At 49.0% G+C, this 17210-nt stretch overlaps 1 protein-coding gene across 4 annotated transcripts in view; it reads right to left on the bottom strand.

Annotated features, from left to right (window-relative positions):
* The window catches only part of EPS15L1 (epidermal growth factor receptor pathway substrate 15-like 1), a 106965-nt gene that overhangs the window by 48163 nt on the left and 41592 nt on the right, over positions 1-17210 (bottom strand). For all 4 annotated transcript variants that reach the window (XR_001514692.1, XM_015567011.1, XM_015567012.1 and 1 more), the window contains exons 9-13: positions 13839-14072; positions 8671-8828; positions 5903-6059; positions 5571-5656; positions 1183-1255 (exon numbers count right to left, since the gene is read on the bottom strand). Coding sequence is in view for 3 of the 4 variants with exons in the window: in XM_015567011.1 (XP_015422497.1) it covers positions 1183-1255; positions 5571-5656; positions 5903-6059; positions 8671-8828; positions 13839-14072 (708 nt within the window). In the remaining variant the exon portion in view is untranslated. The remainder of the gene's footprint in view (positions 1-1182; positions 1256-5570; positions 5657-5902; positions 6060-8670; positions 8829-13838; positions 14073-17210) is intronic.

Genomic DNA, 17210 nt, shown 5'->3' with positions numbered 1-17210 from the left:
ACTCAAAAACCCCACGCAGAGCCAGTCCCAGCTCAGGGACCCATGGCCAACTCCTCTCCCAGGGACAGTGCCTTCTCTATGCATTCACACCTGGGACGTTGCAGGAACTTATGTCTCTTCAAGGGTGTAGTTCCCAGGTGCTGACCATTTTGTTCCTGGTACAACCTCCCCTCTGCTCATTGAATAGCTGAGTTGGCCCCAAGTAAGTACTGAGCATGTGCCAGACCCCATGCTCCAGCCCCACAACCCATAAGAGTAGAACACTCATTACCAATGTCACACAAAGCCCAGAGACATTACATTAAGTAACTTGTCCAAAATCAAGCTACTAAGGAGAGCGAGTTTGATCCCAGGTGTTAGACAATCCCAGTCTCTGCCATCACCACCACCCACTAGGAAACACTCGGAGCAAGAATGTTCTAAGACAGGTTAGAGGCCATTGTCTGAACCGCACAAATTCAGGCTGATAGAAAGAAGCCAGACACAAAAGACCACATGTTGTACAATCCTATTTATATAAAATGTCCAGAACAGACAAATTCATAAAGACAGCCCGGCCAGTGTGGCTCAGGGGTTGAGTGCCAACCCATGAACCAGGAGGTCACGGTTTGGTTCTCGGTCAGAATACATGCCCGGGTTTTGGGCTCGATCCCCAGTGGGGGGCATGCAGGAGGCAGCCACTCAATGATTCTCTCTCATCAATGATGTTTCTACCTCTCACTCCCTCTCCCTTCCTCTTCTGAAATCAATAAAAATATACTTATAAAAGTAAATAAAAACAGTTTTTAAAAATCCACAGAGACAGAAAGCAGATTAGAGCCTTCCAAGGAAGGGGAAATGGGGAGTGACTACTAATGGTTATGAAGTAACTTTTTGGGGTGATGAAAATATTCTAGGATTAGAGATGATGATTAGGCAACATAATATGCTAAGAACCACTGAATTATACACTCCAAAATAGTGAATTTTACATTATGCAAATTGTATATCTTAATAAATTTTTAAAGCCCCTGTCTATGATTATAGGGAACTTAAGAAAATTCACTTGGAAACGCCCACAGAGCTCCAATTCCCAGTGAGTGCAGGGCCACGTTCCCCATGACCCCATCCTGCCACCACTGACAAAACCCCCTGCCCTCCATTTGACACAGGACAACCGACCAGAAGATGCACCACGCTTACCTGCACCTCGTTCGTTTTCTGTCTGATGGCCTCTTCCTTTTCTCTAATGTCTTGTTCCAGTGTGTATTTCTCCCTGAGTGTTTAAAGATATTTCATGAAAGCACAGAGTAAGTTAACTGTCACCATAGTGCAGATTCTCCACCTGACTTCTCAAGACCCAATTCCTGCCCTAGCTGCTTTGGCTCAGTGGATGGAGCGTCGGCCTGAGGACTGAAGGGTCCTGGGTTCGATTCTGACATGGGCACATGTCCGGGTTGCGGACTCAATCCCCAGTTGGGGGCGTGCAGGAGGCAGCCGATCAGTGATTCTCTCATCATTGATGTTTCTGTCTTTCTCTCTTTCTTCTCTGAAATAAAAACACATTAAAAAAAAAAAAAAGACCCAATTCCATCCATCCCTATGGAAACCAACGGAAGTCTAGGAATGACCCCAGGGACCATTTGCCCTGGGTCAGTTTTTGTGGAAGAGCCACACTCAAGGAGCCGCAGTTTGCCGACCACTGCCCTAGGTGATCCCCTCGCCTGAAAGCATGGGGAAAACCTGTGGATGGGATGAGGCATCACTCCCACTGAGGACATGAGAGCCCTTTAAAGCAAAGGATTTTCAAAGAGGGAGTCAGAGTGATGCCCATGGTGAGGAGGACTTTAAAGACTGATGTTTCGGGAGCAAAGGAGAACAAGTGAGCACCATTGACCTTGGCTCTGTCAGACCCTGACCAGGGAGCCCAGGCAAGCCCCTTGGGACTTCTGGTCCCTAGAGCTGTGTATTAATAAATATGTGATATTTTAAGCTGTTTAATCGTCTTCAAATCCTATATTCACTCGCTCACTGAATAGAGAGCATCTACTGCTTGGAAGCACCGAGGGCTGAGGACCTGGGGACACACGACCAGAGGCTCCTACCCTCAGGAAGCTCACAGTCCAGTGGGAAGACAGGTGACAAATCACTGCACAAATGAATACATCTAAGGGCCACAAAGTAAACCCAACAGGATAAGGAAAGGAAAGTGCTCTTCAGGGAGGTGGTCTGTGAATGGCAGACACGGTGGAAGAACGTTCTAGACAACATGAAGAGGAAAGCAAAGCTTGGCTGGGGGAGCCATGGTGAGAAAACTGAAGGTGCAAGTAGGGTGGGGTTTAGAGGCTGGCAGCAGAAAGTGCTAGTGACGCCCTTACTGGTTTGGCTCAGTGGATAGAGCGTCAGCCTGCGAACTGAAAGGTCCCAGGTTTAATTCCAGTCAAGGGCATGTACCTTGGTTGCAGGCACATCCCTAGTAGGAGGTGTGCAGGAGGCAGCTGATCAATGTTCCTAGCTCTCTATCTCTCTCTCTTCCTCTCTGTAAAAAATCAATAAAATATATTTTTTTAAAAAGTGGTAGTGAGGCTCTCGGGTTCCAGGGCTGCCCCCAGCTAACCCCTAGCAGGAGGCTGTGGTTGGCCACTATGCTCACCAGGTGCTCAGTGGGGCCCTGTCTGTCTCCTCAACTGCACAGAGCTATCAACCCCCGGTGGCAGAAACCAGTCTCATTCTCCTCCTTATGGACTGAACGTTTGTGCCCCTCAAATTCATATGCTGAAACCCTAACCCCCAAAGTGATGGTAATAGGAGGATGGAGGAGCCCTCATGAACAGGATTAGGGCCCTTATAAAAAAGACCCCAGAGAGCTCCTTCATCCCATCTGCCATGTGAGGGCACAGAGGGAAGATAGCCATCTATGAACCAGGAGGCAACCTCACCAGACACCAGACCTGCTGGTACCTTGATCTTGGAACCTCAAGAGGTAAATGTCTGTTTTTAAGCCCCACAGTCTATAGCAGTTTGCTGTACGCACTAAGTCACTCTTATTGTGCCCAAAGGGGCTGTCTCGGTGGCAGGAATATCACTGGCCAATGCACCCTGCCAGCACTTGCACAAGAAGGCCTTCTTTAGGACATTCTGCCAGATATGAAACAACGGTCACCATCTGAATATTCGTTTCCACAAACCTAAGAACTACCTAACAATGTCCTTTTTAGAACCAACTCATTATGATTTGACCACATTGTAAAGGGAGAGGCAGCAGGTGTCGCCACAACCCCCACCAGCAACAGCTTGCTGAGTTCCTCTCAAAGCTGCCATCTGGGGCCACTCCAGGCCCAGCCTCCTGTGGATAGATGCTCTTACTGGTCTCTCACCTTCAGAGGGAACACTTTTGGCTGTCAGGGGCTGCACAGCTGTAAAGGCTCCCCTGGCCTGACTTGGACACTAATGCCCCTCCTAAGACCCCAACCCTTGCTTTATAGGACCCTATGCTCCTCCACCTGCTGTACTGATTAACAGCCTGATGGGGCTCTAGGACACTGGCCTCCGCCCTCAGACCCTCTCCGCCTTGCGAGGTTGATTGATCTCTGGTTTGGAGAACACAGGCCCTGGAACTAGGGGGAGAACAGGGGCCATCCTCTGGACTGAGCATGAAGGTGAGTCTGGCTTCTGCAGGCAGCCCAGGCTGAGGCTTTGTGACCCACCCAACCAGTCCCACCTGACATCTGACCTGCCTTTGCTTTCTCAGGGCTCTGAGAGGGTTAGAAGCCACGCACACATACCTCTGTAGCTGAGGGCCCCCAGCTGTGAGCAGAATCCAACCCACTCTGGCAAAATACTGCCATTTTATTTTTGTATAAATACAGGGTGTGACAAAAGTAAGCTTATAGTTGTTCCTATGGAAAATAATATAATCCTATATAATAAAAGCCTAATGTGCTAAGCATCCAGTCATCTGGTTGGCCGTTCAGCCAATCAAAGCGTAATATGTTAATGATATGCTAAGGCCGCTCAACTGCTCACTGTGACGTACACTGAACACCAGGGGGCAGATGCTCTGACCGGTAGGTTAGCTTGCTGCTGGGGTCCAGCCAATCAGAACTGAGCAAGAGGAGCTAGACACACCCTGGAGCCCTCCCGCTGTCCCTCCACAGTTGGCCAATCTCCCGTGTCCCTCCCCGGCCCTGACAGTGCACTGGTGGGGTCCCTCGGCCTGGCCTGCACCCTCTCCCAATCTGGGACCCGTCGGGGATGTTGGAGAGCCAGTTTTGGCCCAACAACAGAACGAGTTGCTATGACACGCACTGACCACCAGGGGGCAGATGCTCAACACAGGAGCTGCCCCCTGGTGCTCAGTACACTCCCACAGGGGGAGCACCGCTCAACCAGAAATCGGGCTCATGACTGGTGAGTGCAGTGGCAGTGGCGGGAGCCTCTCCCACCTCCGTGACAGCGCGAAGGGTGTCCGACTGACGGCTTAGGCCCGCGCCCTGTGGGAAGCGGGCCTAAGCCGTCAGTCAGACATCCCCCAAAGGCTCCCAGACTGTGAGAGGGCACAGGCCGGGCTGAGGGACCCCCACAAGTGCATGAATTTCATGCACCAGGCCTCTAGTAAGTAATAATACAAGAGTAAACTCTGTTTTTCATACTCATAACTATAAACCTACTTTTGCCCAATCCTATAGGTGCTCTCTTTCCCATGGAGAGCAAAGTGCTTCTGGCCCTTCTGCTCACTGTCCCTAAGTAAGGAAAGTGCCCCCTTTCCCAGAATTAACTAAAAAGAGGATGCAGCCTGGCTGGTGAGCTTTTCAGTGGTTAGAGCGTTGGCCCACAAACTGAAGGGTCTCAGGTTCAATCCGTGGTCAAGGGCATGTACCTGGGTTGCAGGTTCAAGCTGCAGCCCGGTCAGGGTGCATGCAGGAGGCAATCAATCGATGTGCCTCTCTCACATTGATATCTCTCTCTCTCTCTCACTCTCTCTCTCTCTCTCTCTCTCTCCCTCTTTCCCCCTCTCCCTCCCACTCTCTAGAAATTAAATAGAAAAATATCTCCAGTGAGGATTAACAAAACAAAACAAACAAAGAAGATGCAGTTCTGAAGAGGAATACAGGGACCTACAGGAAGTGGGCATATTTCTTTATGCCAGACTCTGAGAGTGCAACGTCCTGTCCAAAGCCTTCATTCACATGGGGGAAACCCAGAAATGGAGCTGGAGACCTGGACGTGAGGCCCCTCTAACAGTTTAGCTGTCAATCCTAAGCCATTAACTTGCCACCTGAGCCACAGTCACTTTATGTGTCAGAGATAACAAGGCCTTTGGGGAAGGTGGAGGGAGGTGCTGGTGCTGCCTGGTTACCACCTGCCTGAGACCCCACAGCCCACTGGCTCCAACTGAAGACTCATATACTCAAGCTCATTAAGCCACTTCAGAAATGCAGGAGAATTTGTGTCCCTTTACTTCTGCTGATCAATCTAGTGATGGTCACTTTCCAGGAGTTTTTGAACCTCTCTCCAATACTTCTGATAGCGACCTGGGGTAGGCTTGTGTGAGAATCGGAATCTGAGGGGAAGAAGCCACTCTCACATACCTTTGTAGCTGGGCGATCTCTTGACTGATATCATCCAGTTCCTTCACACCAGTGAATTCCCCCGACCCAAGAGAACTTGAGCTGTCCTGGAACCAAATTCAGACACTCATACATATTACCACACTGAACTCACCCCACAGCAGGGACTAGTAGGTCTTAGAATGAGGGATAATATCATCTATGTCTCCCCCAACCCCCAGGCCTAAGAACTAACTGGGCATCCAGACACACCAGAGACCCGTGGGGAAGACTCACACAGGCTGCCAGCGCCACCTGGTGGCGGGCTGTGGAAGAGATTCAAATACGACAGGGGTGTGCCAGTGGCTACTCACCGGGATAGGGGTGCCTCTCTCTGAGGGTGGGACCATGTCCGGCGAGAGGACCTGAGGGGGGTCGATGCCTTTACTGACCTTCTGCTGAATGAAATACATAGCTAATGCGAATTGGTCTTTGCTTAACTTTCCCGTTTGCCTCGTATCGGCCAGGGCCCTGGGAGAAATGTGGGACGCTCATTACACATCACAGACGTCAGATTCAGGATTCACCCGGAGCAATGAGTACCAGTCACGGGACCCATGCTTTTAAAAACTGGATAATGATGATAAAAACAACAGGCCATAGTGCAACACCTTTTCTACTAAACATCCGACTCTGGGGATCAGTCCTGGCCTCCCACCCAGACACTGGTCAAGGAGGGGCTGGGGGCAGGAGGGGACTCCCTCCTGGCTATTTATCGTATACTGGTGGTGGACACAATGGTCCAGGACAGAGCAGTCATTCCTATGGAAATGGAAGCTGGGCAAATGAGCACTCAGATCTTTAGCCAATTTCTGCAGCCCTGGGTCACTTAACGGCCTGGGACACTGGTTTTCAATGGAGACAATGGCAGCAGCATTTTGGGTTGTCATATAAGGGGACGGGGCCTGAAAAGCCCAGTCAGGCTATGCTGCACAGGACAGCCCCTCTGCTGAGGTGTCACTGCCCACGTGGCCTTCTGCTGTCCTGGCAGACAGGCAAGGCAGCACATAAGCTCCATGACACCTCAGGAACCAGGAGCTGGCTGCTATGGGAAGGGAAGGCTTTCATGGTAAGGACTACACCTCCACGTCTTCCAGAAAGGTCTTCTCTTCACTCAGTCACTGCCCACTCAACATGCAGCCTCTTTCCCACTACACAAAATCACTACAAAAATGAAATCATTTTCTAATGCACAGCAAGGAGAGCTGGGAATGTTGAGCAAACTCAGGCCCAAACATTGTCCATGAACAGGGCCAGAGGGAGCATGGGAGCATGGAGACGCTGAAAGTCGCTAATCAAGGCTCATTTTAGAAAGTCTTTGTTCCATCAGTTTGGGGGCATGATTTCACACTGCAGCTACTTCTCGGTCTGCCTGAGGGCCAGTGCTGCTGCACACCGAGCCCACAGCAGCTTAGGCTGTACTTCTCTCCAGCACCTCCCATCTCTCAAGGATCGTGGGCTCCAAGGCCACCTGTGGGTGCTCTGTCAGGTCCATGCTGGTCCTGACACTGTGCTGACTGACCCGGCACTAGGTGCTGTTAGGGGAAAGGTCTAGTCCAGCCATGGGCAAACGACGGCCCGCGGGCCGGATCTGGCCCGTTCGGCTGTTCTATCCGGCCCGCGGAGCCAAAAGAGCGGAGGGTTCTCTTGCTCTCCCCTCCGCTCCTTCACCAGCAGCAGTGTTAACATGTATTAGTTCACACAAACACTCCATCCATGCTTTTGTTCCAGCCCTCCGGTCCAGTTTAAGAACCCATTGTGGCCCTCGAGTCAAAAAGTTTGCCCACCCCTGGTCTAGTCCGTTTTCCCTCTGCAACCCACCTTGCCCTGTTCTCTCCTTCAGTTACATCCCCTTCCACCGTCACCTGCAGAGTAACCTAGAGTGTTGTCTCACTTTCCTAGTGGTGATTCTAGAACTCACACAGTATGCCCTTTCCCTTCACTCCCTATATGCAATCTTCTGCATTCCTTCTTTAATCCCAAAGGATTTATGCTTTAATTGTGTCATTTACATGTTGTTACACCACTTACAGGTTGGAGTATATGGTATAAATTTCTTCCCTTGCATTGTCCCTTTAAGTAATGATCGGGCCTTTGACTTCTGTGTACGTCCATTTCAAGTGATAAAGGAGATGTGTTTATTGGTTTCTACAAAGGACACTGGATCTGAAGGGGCTGCAGCTGGGCCTCCCTCAGCTGGTTTGTGACTAACTTTGGGTGTCATGTGTTCCTGAGGATGGCATGGCCCACTTCCTGGACAGAAGCCTCCCTTTACAACATGGAATTACTGCTCTACTTGGAGGACTCCCTTCTCCAGAATTACAGGAAAATTCTCTCCTTATAACCCCAAGGGAAGCTCCCGAAGGTCCTGAGCTCTGAGGACAAAGCTAAGAAGTGACTTTCAACACTGGCCAGTTACAAAAAGAGCCACCCCAGTGATGTGAACATTGCTCTGGCTGGCCCCAAAGGGAAGTGGGAGTGAGCCCTGCTCTTCAACCCAGCCCTGAGGTGCAAACCAGTCTCACCAACAGTATGCCCAGTCACTGTCCTGCAAAGGGCACCGTCTCTAGGGCAGACAGCTACAATCTCCACCGCCCGGGTCTGCCCTGCTGGAGCCTTCGGGGTTCTTATTGCATATTCCCCGACAGGCGGCCAAGTGCTTCCATCCCAAAAGACTGTGATGAAGGCTGACCTCCCGCTAGAATCAGCATAATCACTAGCAGGAACTGGTCTTAGCCATTCAAACAGGTCACCCCAGAGCTCTCTAGGGGGGCAGGACAGGAGACCCACCTGCTGGAGGAAAGTGAACAGACAGGCACGAAATACAGGGTACAGGCCTTTATACCTGTACCTTGCTCAGCCCCCATCAGCCTGGTGAGAATAAAGTAAGGGACAGACAAGAGGCCATTGCAGGGCTGAGGAGGCACCCTGACCATCCCTGACTGCCACACCCTCCTGTCCTTCCTATGGCACAGCCTCATTTTCACGGGGCCCCTTTGAGCCGCCCACAGCCATTATTATCTTCCACAGAGCGAGGCCCACATAAATATTAAGGAGCTGATATCCGTCATTCTGTCCTTACCATATGTGTGCTAGAAGGTTCTGGTTGAGGCCAGAATGCATGAAGATCTCCTTCACCTCCTGGCCGCTCACATAGCCATCCAGGTCCAGGTCGGTCTTCAGGAAGATCTCATCGAAGCGCATCTTGTCTGCCACTGGCACCACCCAGTTTACTGTTGGCTGAAAGGTGGTTTTTGTACAATGGTTAATCCTCAAGCTTTTCTTTCTTTTTTTCTTTTTTTTTTTTTAAATATACTTTATTGATTTTTCACAGAGAGGAAGGGAGAGAGATAGAGTTAGAAACATCGATGAGAGAGAAACATCGATCAGCTGCCTCTTGCACATCCACCACCGGGGATGTGCCCACAACCCAGGGACATGCCCTTGACCGGAATCGAACCCGGGACCTCTCAGTCCGCAGGCTGGCGCTCTATCCACTGAGCCAAACCGGTTTCGGCAATCCTCAAGCTTTTCAACACCTACAAATATACACTATTAAAGTGTTTTCACGTGTATTTTAGCAGAAAACCTTCCTCAGGACCCAATGAGCCAAGAGGGCAGACAGGATCCCTGTTCTGTAAAAGGGGAAACTGAGACTAAGAGAGTTTCTGCCAAGTCGGTCAGTCTCACCCAGTGGCCAGCCTGTACCTCTCTGCACCCCGTCACAGCACCACTCTCCCCTTGCGCTGAGAGGGAGGGGAAGACCCAACAGGTCTGTCCACCAACAGCTCTTCCACCCCCACGGCCAAGGGCATGCCAGTGATGTTCCAGAAGAGGCTTCAAATGTGTTGGGCAAGACCCTTCTGACCGCCTACAGGAGACGGGAGATGGAAGGCCTGTCTCCTAAGAACTGGCTCAGCTCTCACGCCAGCCTTCCTGTCTGCCATCTTCTGTCTGCAAACCCTTCCCTGCAACTGCCAGGCGTGTCTCGATGCCCACAGTGCCAGGATTCTGTACTCCATCCTCTGTCCCTGCCCTGACTCTATGTGACACAGGAGTGCTCCTATGAGGTATCGGCATGTGCACAACCCTGATGGGGGGCCTCTGACGAGCATGCCCAGGCCTCTCGAGGGGGAGCATTCTGGCAGACCAATGCAGTGCGACTTTGGTATCTGTGGAGCTTGGCCTCTCACACAGCCTGTTCAAGTTTACTCAAGAAGGACAAGTGCGCCCTAGCCGGCTTGGTTCAGTGAATAGAGCATCAGCCTGCAGACGGAAGGGTCACGGGTTTGATTCCAGTCAAGGGCATGTGCCGGGTTGCGGGCTCGATCCCCAGTAGGGGGCGTGCAGGAGGCAGCTGATCAGTGATTCTCTCTCATCATTGATGTTTCTCTCTCTCCCTCTCCCTTCCTCTCTGAGATCAATCAATCAATCAATAAATAAATAAAAAGGACAGATGCCACCAAGGGTGCACCAGGGCCCACGCGACTCCTAATTCAGGGGCTTCAAGGCCCCCCGGATGCTTGGGAATAGGCCTCTTCGACTGCTAATTCTGAGTGTGTCACCTCTGACCTTCAGCACTCCCATGGCACCCAGTGCCACAGCATGGCAGCCCCTTTCTCTAGAGAAGTGTCTCTGCATCTGCCTTTCCTAACAGCCCCCTTCAGTGCCCCGATCCAGCAGCACCCGGTGTGAGCACCAGGAGCCCACAGAGCGAGGCTGGGAAGCCGGGCGCCACGTGGCCCAGGCTGTTTCAGTCGGGGCTTCGGGTAATGACTTGGTGCAGCCAGGGACGGGTCGGAGACTCTTCAGGACCTATGGGCCCAATCCAAGAAGCAAGGGCTCCGACAGAGAGGCTTCCAGCAGCAAGACAGACCTGCGTTTTATTTGCTACCTGATGTGACTTGCAGGCTGCTTCCCATCTGCTGTGGGACGGGGTCAGGAGAGATGTGCCTACAGGAGCTCTAGTGAAGAAGAGGCTTGCTGTCTTAACTGAATGGAGCAAACTACACCTCAGATGCCAAGAAACCCAAGGAAAAAATCACGCGGGCCAGACAGGCTGAGCTGAGGGGAGAACGGTTTCTGTCTGGGACAACAAAGTCCTGACATTTGCTGCACAAACAGAATAACCTTGCTGCCTGATTTCTGGGGTATCGGGGCATGTCAACAGCAAAATCCCGATGCCTGCTTGGCGACAAATCCATACAGGACAGACTTCCCCTAGAGCTGGGTTTAAGCTGGCTCTGTAGCCGCAGGCCCCCAGTCAATGGGAATAGAACCTGGTGGCTAGAAGGAGCCTCACCCCACATCTGGCCATGAACAGGAACAGGTGGCCCTTGGGGAAGTCCCAGACAGGACATCACTAACCTACAGATGAGAGAAGTGGGGGATAGGGAGCATGATGACTGTGGGTCCCCCGAAATGCTCATTCTTGTATCTGATTCCTCCAGTTGGCCCTATTCCTGAAGGGGACACACCCTCCCACTTTTGAACCTAATGTCCACTGGTAAAATCAGTCTAGTTTAAGAACTCTTGGCAAGCCCTGGCTGGTGTTGCTCAGTAGTTAGTGTTGGCCCACGCACCAAAGGGTCTCGGGTTCAATTCTCAGTCAAGGGCATGTACCTGGGTTGCAAGTTTGATCCCCGAACCAGTGGGGCATATGCGGGAGGTAACCAATCAATGTATCCCTCTCACATGGATATCTCTCTCTCTCTCTCTCTCTCTCTCTCTCCCCTCCCTCCCTCCCTCTCTCCCTCCTTTCCACCACCTTCCACTTTTTCTAAAACTAAATGGAAAAAATATCCTCGGTGAAGATTAACAACAACAAAAAAGAACTCTTAGCATGAATTTAGCAGACTAAAGGAGATGCTGGGTTTCTTAGAAAACAACAGCTTGTGCAGGTCTAAGTAACCAGGCTTATCCCCTCTCTTTGTCCCCACCCTATTATCCCCTTGCTCACCTTGCCCTGGCCTGCTCCCTGTTTCTAGAACATACCAAGTACTCCCACTTCAGAGCCCTGGAGCCCTGGCAAACTAGTCCTCGGATGGCTTCTTGTCATGCAGATTTGAGTTCAGACATCATCCTCTCAGTGACTGTCCAGCTGGCCCCACCTGCAGAAGCATGCACTCCTATTCACCCAGACGCTTCTAGGCCGGGCCCAGTCCTGGTTTCTCATGGCTGTCAGACCTTCCTTAGTTTACTGATTTACCTATCATTTGCCTTCCCATTAGGGAAGGGGCCTATCCCACAGTCACTGTGGCACCATCCAGGACCTCCAAAACACGCTGGACATGGCTGGAGAGCTACTAAAGATATCTGGCTGGGTTGTCCAGACCAGTGTTGGCGAACCTTTTGAGCTCGGCCTGTCAGCATTTTGAAAAACACTAACTTAACTCTAGTGCCGTGTCACATATAGAAATTTTTTGATATCTGCAACCATAGTAAAACAAACACTTATATTTTTGATATTTATTTTGTATTTTTAAATGCCATTTAACAAAGAAAAATCAACCAAAAAATGAGTTCGCGTGTCACCTCTGACACATGTGTCATAGGTTCGCCATCACTGGTCTAGACACTGGGCTTCTTAGCAGACAGCCATGGAGATCTGACCAACCAGAGGTTCACAGCTGTGGGCCATACCCTCCACCTGGCCAGGGCACTTACAGGAGCTGCATTAGCCTTGTCCCCGAGCCACTGGCCCTCTCTCATCTTTTTACTCTAGGGTGCAAAGCTGTGTTCTATGAGCTCCTTGAAAACGAGCCTCCTGAGTCAGAGGTTTAACTTTATAAATATGTTATGAGCAAGAGAAATCGCTGTCTGATTATGCACTTCCCATTTTCATCATATTATGAAGTTGCACTGTGGTGCTGGCTGGCCTGTTTGTTACATTCATTGCTTTGCCTTTGAAACCACAAACGAGGCAGAAAGCAAAGCATGATTCCAGATGTAACTCAGTTCGAGTTCTCACATATTTTAGACAATCTCAAAGGTATTCTTTTATAAAGATGCTTGATTTGCCAGAACAAAATACATTTATATATATGATGCTACTGTGTGTGCAGAGTCTGAGCCCCCATGTGTCTTTCTAACATGAGATGGATGCTCTCACTCACCTCATCATTCAACATACACTCACTGAGCATCAAAGTACCAGAGATTGTTCTAAACAGTGAGATTATAACCAAGAACTGAGTCTGCTCTCATGAAGCTACAAGGTGTGTGTGTAAACAAACCATACATAACTCACTACATTCCCAGGTATGAGACTCTAAAAGAATGTGGGGTAGCCCTGGCCAAGTATCTCAATTGGTTAGAACATCGTCCTGATATGTCAAAGTTTCAGGTTCGATCCCGTCAGGGCACATACAAGAATCAACCAAAGAATGCATAAATAAATAAATAAATGGAATAATAAATCAATGTCCCTCCCTCCTCCCCCTTTCCTCTCTCTAAAAATCAATTTAAAAAATTTAAACAAATGTAAAGCAGAGGGAGGAAAATGGCTGAGTGCGCAGGACCTGGGGATTGCTGGGTAATGGTGTGGTCATGCTAGGCTCCCTGCTGAGGTGTTCCATGAGTAGGAGGCTCACTAAGCAAGGTGCCCCAGTGGGATCTGGGGATACCCCTCCCAGCAGAGGGACTGCCTGAAGCAGGAGTGGCAGAGAACTGAGGAGAGGCTGGGAGGTTACTGGGTGTGTCTGAGGAAAGGTAATATTTATATGCAAGTGAATGAGAAAATTCTCAGTCCCTGTTGCTATAGTCTGAACGTTTGTGCCCCCCTAAATTTGTATGTTAAAATCCTATCCCCCAATATGGTGGGGTTAGAACATGGCGCCTTTGAAAGGTAATTGGGTCATGAGGGTGAAACCCTCATGAATGGGATTAGTGCACTTATATAAGGGACCCAAGAGAGTTCTCCAGTCCCTTCCACCATGTGAGGACACAGCGAGAAAATGGCTGCCTGCAAACTAGAAAGCCCTCAATATGTGCCCAATCTGTCCATGCCTTGGAAGCTTCCAACCTCAAAAACAATGAGATATAAATGTCTGTTGTTTATAACTACCTCGTCTATGGTATTCTGTTACAGCCCAAATGGACTAAAATACCTGTCACAAATATTTTTAATTTAAGCATAATCATTGCCATTTGGGAGCACAAAGTACTTGCTCCCAAGAAACGTCTTGCTGGGCCTTTCCACAGGAAAATGGCTGTGCTGAGAAGTGGCCATGTACACAGAGGACACCATACCTGTGTTTGCTTGATACTGTGCTTGGGAGACAAGCTTCCTGTGCTGTTTAGGCTGCTGACGCTGCCATGGGAAGGCGTGGAGCGGAGGCTGTCTTTAGGCGGGGGGCTAGCGGGCAGGACAGGCACGGCCCCTGGGAACACTGTCTTCTTTCTCTTGGTGGGTGGGATGAGGGACGGGGGCAGGATGGAGGGCACGGGCTCCTTCTCAAGGGCTCGGTACACCAAGTGCATGGCCTGTAAATGCAGAAGAGAATCACGTTCAGGTGTCAGGACAAGGGCAGATAGAAGGCAGCTCTATCAGGAGCTGCAGTGACAAGACAAAGATCATTCTTTATATATATGTGTGTGTGTGTATGTGTGTGTGTGTGTGTATTTTATTGATTTCAGAGAGGGAGGAGAGAGAGAAACATTAATGATGAGAGAGAATCATCAATTGGCTGCCTCCTGCATGGCCCCTATTGGGGACCGAGCCCACAACCCGGGCATGTGCCCTTGACAGGAACTGAACCCGGGACCCTTCAATCCACAGGCTGATGCTCTATCCACTGAGCCAAACTGGCTAGGGCCAAAGATTGTTCTTATTGAGGTCACTTCTAAGCTGAACAGAATAAAAAAAAACCTCTTCTAATAAGCTGTACTTCCAATGTAAAATTTTCCAGGGCATTTGTGTAATTGTGATACTGAATAAATACAAAAGGAAGTTGATCATGCCAAACTCCACATGTCCCTTCACTACACAGGAGGGCCAGGGCTGACAACTCACAGAGTACTGGAGTTTGAAGTCTAAAGACACACCACAAGAGCTGTGTTTACTTCAAGATATTCTGGAGACTCAGAAAACTACAGAAAAGGGTGCTGTGCCCAGGACAGGCAGCTCTCCTGTTTCAGGCAGGTAGGAAATGGAAACTTTGTCTAAAACAAAGATTAAAAGATTATTTCAAAATGTAACAAGACCAAACCACATTTACAATGCTCCTCACTTCAAAATATTCTTTAAGTTGCTATTTGCATAGAGAACAGATCCTTAACACAGGTAGGTCACTATAAAACACAACAAAATGTTACACCCAGCTGAATAAAAAAAAACACACAAAATGACACAATTCTAAGACCCATTTATAAAAGAACATAAATCTTGGCTAACATGATAAGAAATGACAAAAACAAAACAAAAAGGGCCCAGGAGGTCACGGCTCGATTCCCAGTCACGAGAGAGAGAGAGAGAGAGAGAGAAAGAAACTTGGGGCTCGTGAAGCTGCGAGAAGAAAGAGGCCCATTCCAGGTTCCCTCCGGGCCGATCACCCCATTTCCTGAGGACCACTCCAAGGACGCTTCAATGATATGAACACTTTAAGTCAAATGCAGTCAAAAGAAATATGAAAAAATAAATAATGAGGGAGCAAGGGGAGGAGACTGGGGAGTTTCATGTTTAATAAAGGCAGGTTTTCAGTTTTGCAAGATGTAGAGAGTTCTGGAGATGGATGGAAGTGGGGATGGCACAACAATGTGAATGTACTTAATGCCACTGAATTGGACACTTAAAAATTATTAAGATGGTAAATTTTATGTTATATTTTACTATACAAAAAATAATAATAATGGACAACCAGTGAAAACAATAGGATGGAGAAACATGGAAAATGCTCAAAGTAAAAAGGCAGAACAGAGTTGACATGAGTGGAGAAAACACAACTGAATACTTGTTAGGTGTAAGGCAGGGGTGGGGAAACTTTTTTCTGCCAAGGGCCACTTGGGTAACTATAACATCATTTGTGAGCCATACAAAATTATCAACGTAAAAATTGGCCTGCTTTAGGACTATCCTTATTAACTTTCTTTTATGTAAATAATTTGTGAGTTTCTGAAAAACTTGCTTTTGCTTATTTAATTTTGAATAAAAGCTAAATTCATAATACAAAAAAATTAGCCTGCTATATTTGGCCAAACCTTTAATTAACTCACCCCTAATGCTTTGGCAGGGCCAGACCAAATCATTTCATGGGCCTTAAATGGCCCTCAGGCTGGACGTTCCCCACTCCTGGCGTAAGAGATGAAGGGGGATGGTAAGAGAAATCTGTAATTCCCTTGTAAAATGGTTTAGATTTAACCTAGAAGCTTAAAAGCTCAAAGGCTTTATACACATAATATAGTAAAGACAGGAAGACGCTTCAATTCATTATATGTTGTGAAAATCACATTTTAAAGATATTTAAAATTTCTAGAACAGAGGGATATGGTTGGGTATTCCCAGGTAATTCACAATTGTGGGTGTGTTTTTTTAAAATTTTGTTCTTTGTGGGGGAACCTTTGAACTTAATTACTGTTTATTAAAGCCTTATCCTTAACTATAAGGGACCACTTTATTCTTTGTTTGAGATGTAATGGAATGAGGTAAGTGAATAAATCCTACGAATGGGAAGAAGGTCCAACACGGGCATGAGGTGGAAGGGAGAGAGAAGAGGAGGGACAGACTGACAGGGGCACAGGATGAAGAGGGCAGGCTCAAGGAGAGGTCAGCCCAGCCCACCGGGCAGCTGAAGAAGCGGATAGGTCGCTGCAGGGCTGTGCAGGGAGAGCAGCTATATGGGAAGGTAGCGCATAGGACAGAAGAGCCTTATCTGCACACAGTTCCACTGCTGTCACTAAAAGAAGAGGGTGAGAGTGCCTGGGTTTAGGCCCAGACAGAAGCCGACGTGGAACAGGAGCACCCCAGGGGTACTGAGCACCCCAGTCCCCAGATTCTGGTTTCCAACAACATTCTCCACTACAAGGACTGGGGCGCCCTGGAAAAAGGGCTGACTGCGGGAGCCAGGCGGGTCTTACTGTGCCATGAGGAAACAACTGGTCAGAGAATGATGGGATGTGACCAAAGGACAAACGAGTCAACTGGGAAGAGCTCCCACTGGGCAAAATAAGTCAGGCCAGTAAAGGATTACAAACCATGAAGCAGAGGACGCATCCATAGTCCACTCTGATAAATTCCTGACGGGAGAAGGCTAGCTGGAAAATGCGCAAGGAATGATGGAATTACAAGATCCCCACCTGCAACCACCAGAATCCTAACTGATGGAGTCAAGACTCCTGGGAGGATGGGAGGATGGGAGGACGAGCAGGTGAGAATCAGAGGGGTATCAGGGTGTTCAGTCTCCATGTGTCTCTCACAAGACACTGAACATGAAGAAAAAGAATAACTACAGCAGCCACCAGCCTGACTTCAATCAAGAATTGACACTGTCGCAATGACATGTAAGAAGACATCACACATTCTAGAGATGACTTGCCATAAGACATCACATGTCCTGTGGATACCCCAGGAGAACACATATCCCATAAAGGTGCATGGCCTGGATCATCAGAGAGAACAAGAGACAA

Source organism: Myotis davidii, unplaced genomic scaffold, assembly GCF_000327345.1.
Source record: "Myotis davidii unplaced genomic scaffold, ASM32734v1 scaffold1203, whole genome shotgun sequence".
Classification (NCBI taxonomy): Eukaryota; Metazoa; Chordata; class Mammalia; order Chiroptera; family Vespertilionidae; genus Myotis; species Myotis davidii.
The sequence above is the reverse complement of the archived record's forward strand: the minus strand, read 5'-3'. Positions and strand labels throughout refer to the sequence as shown.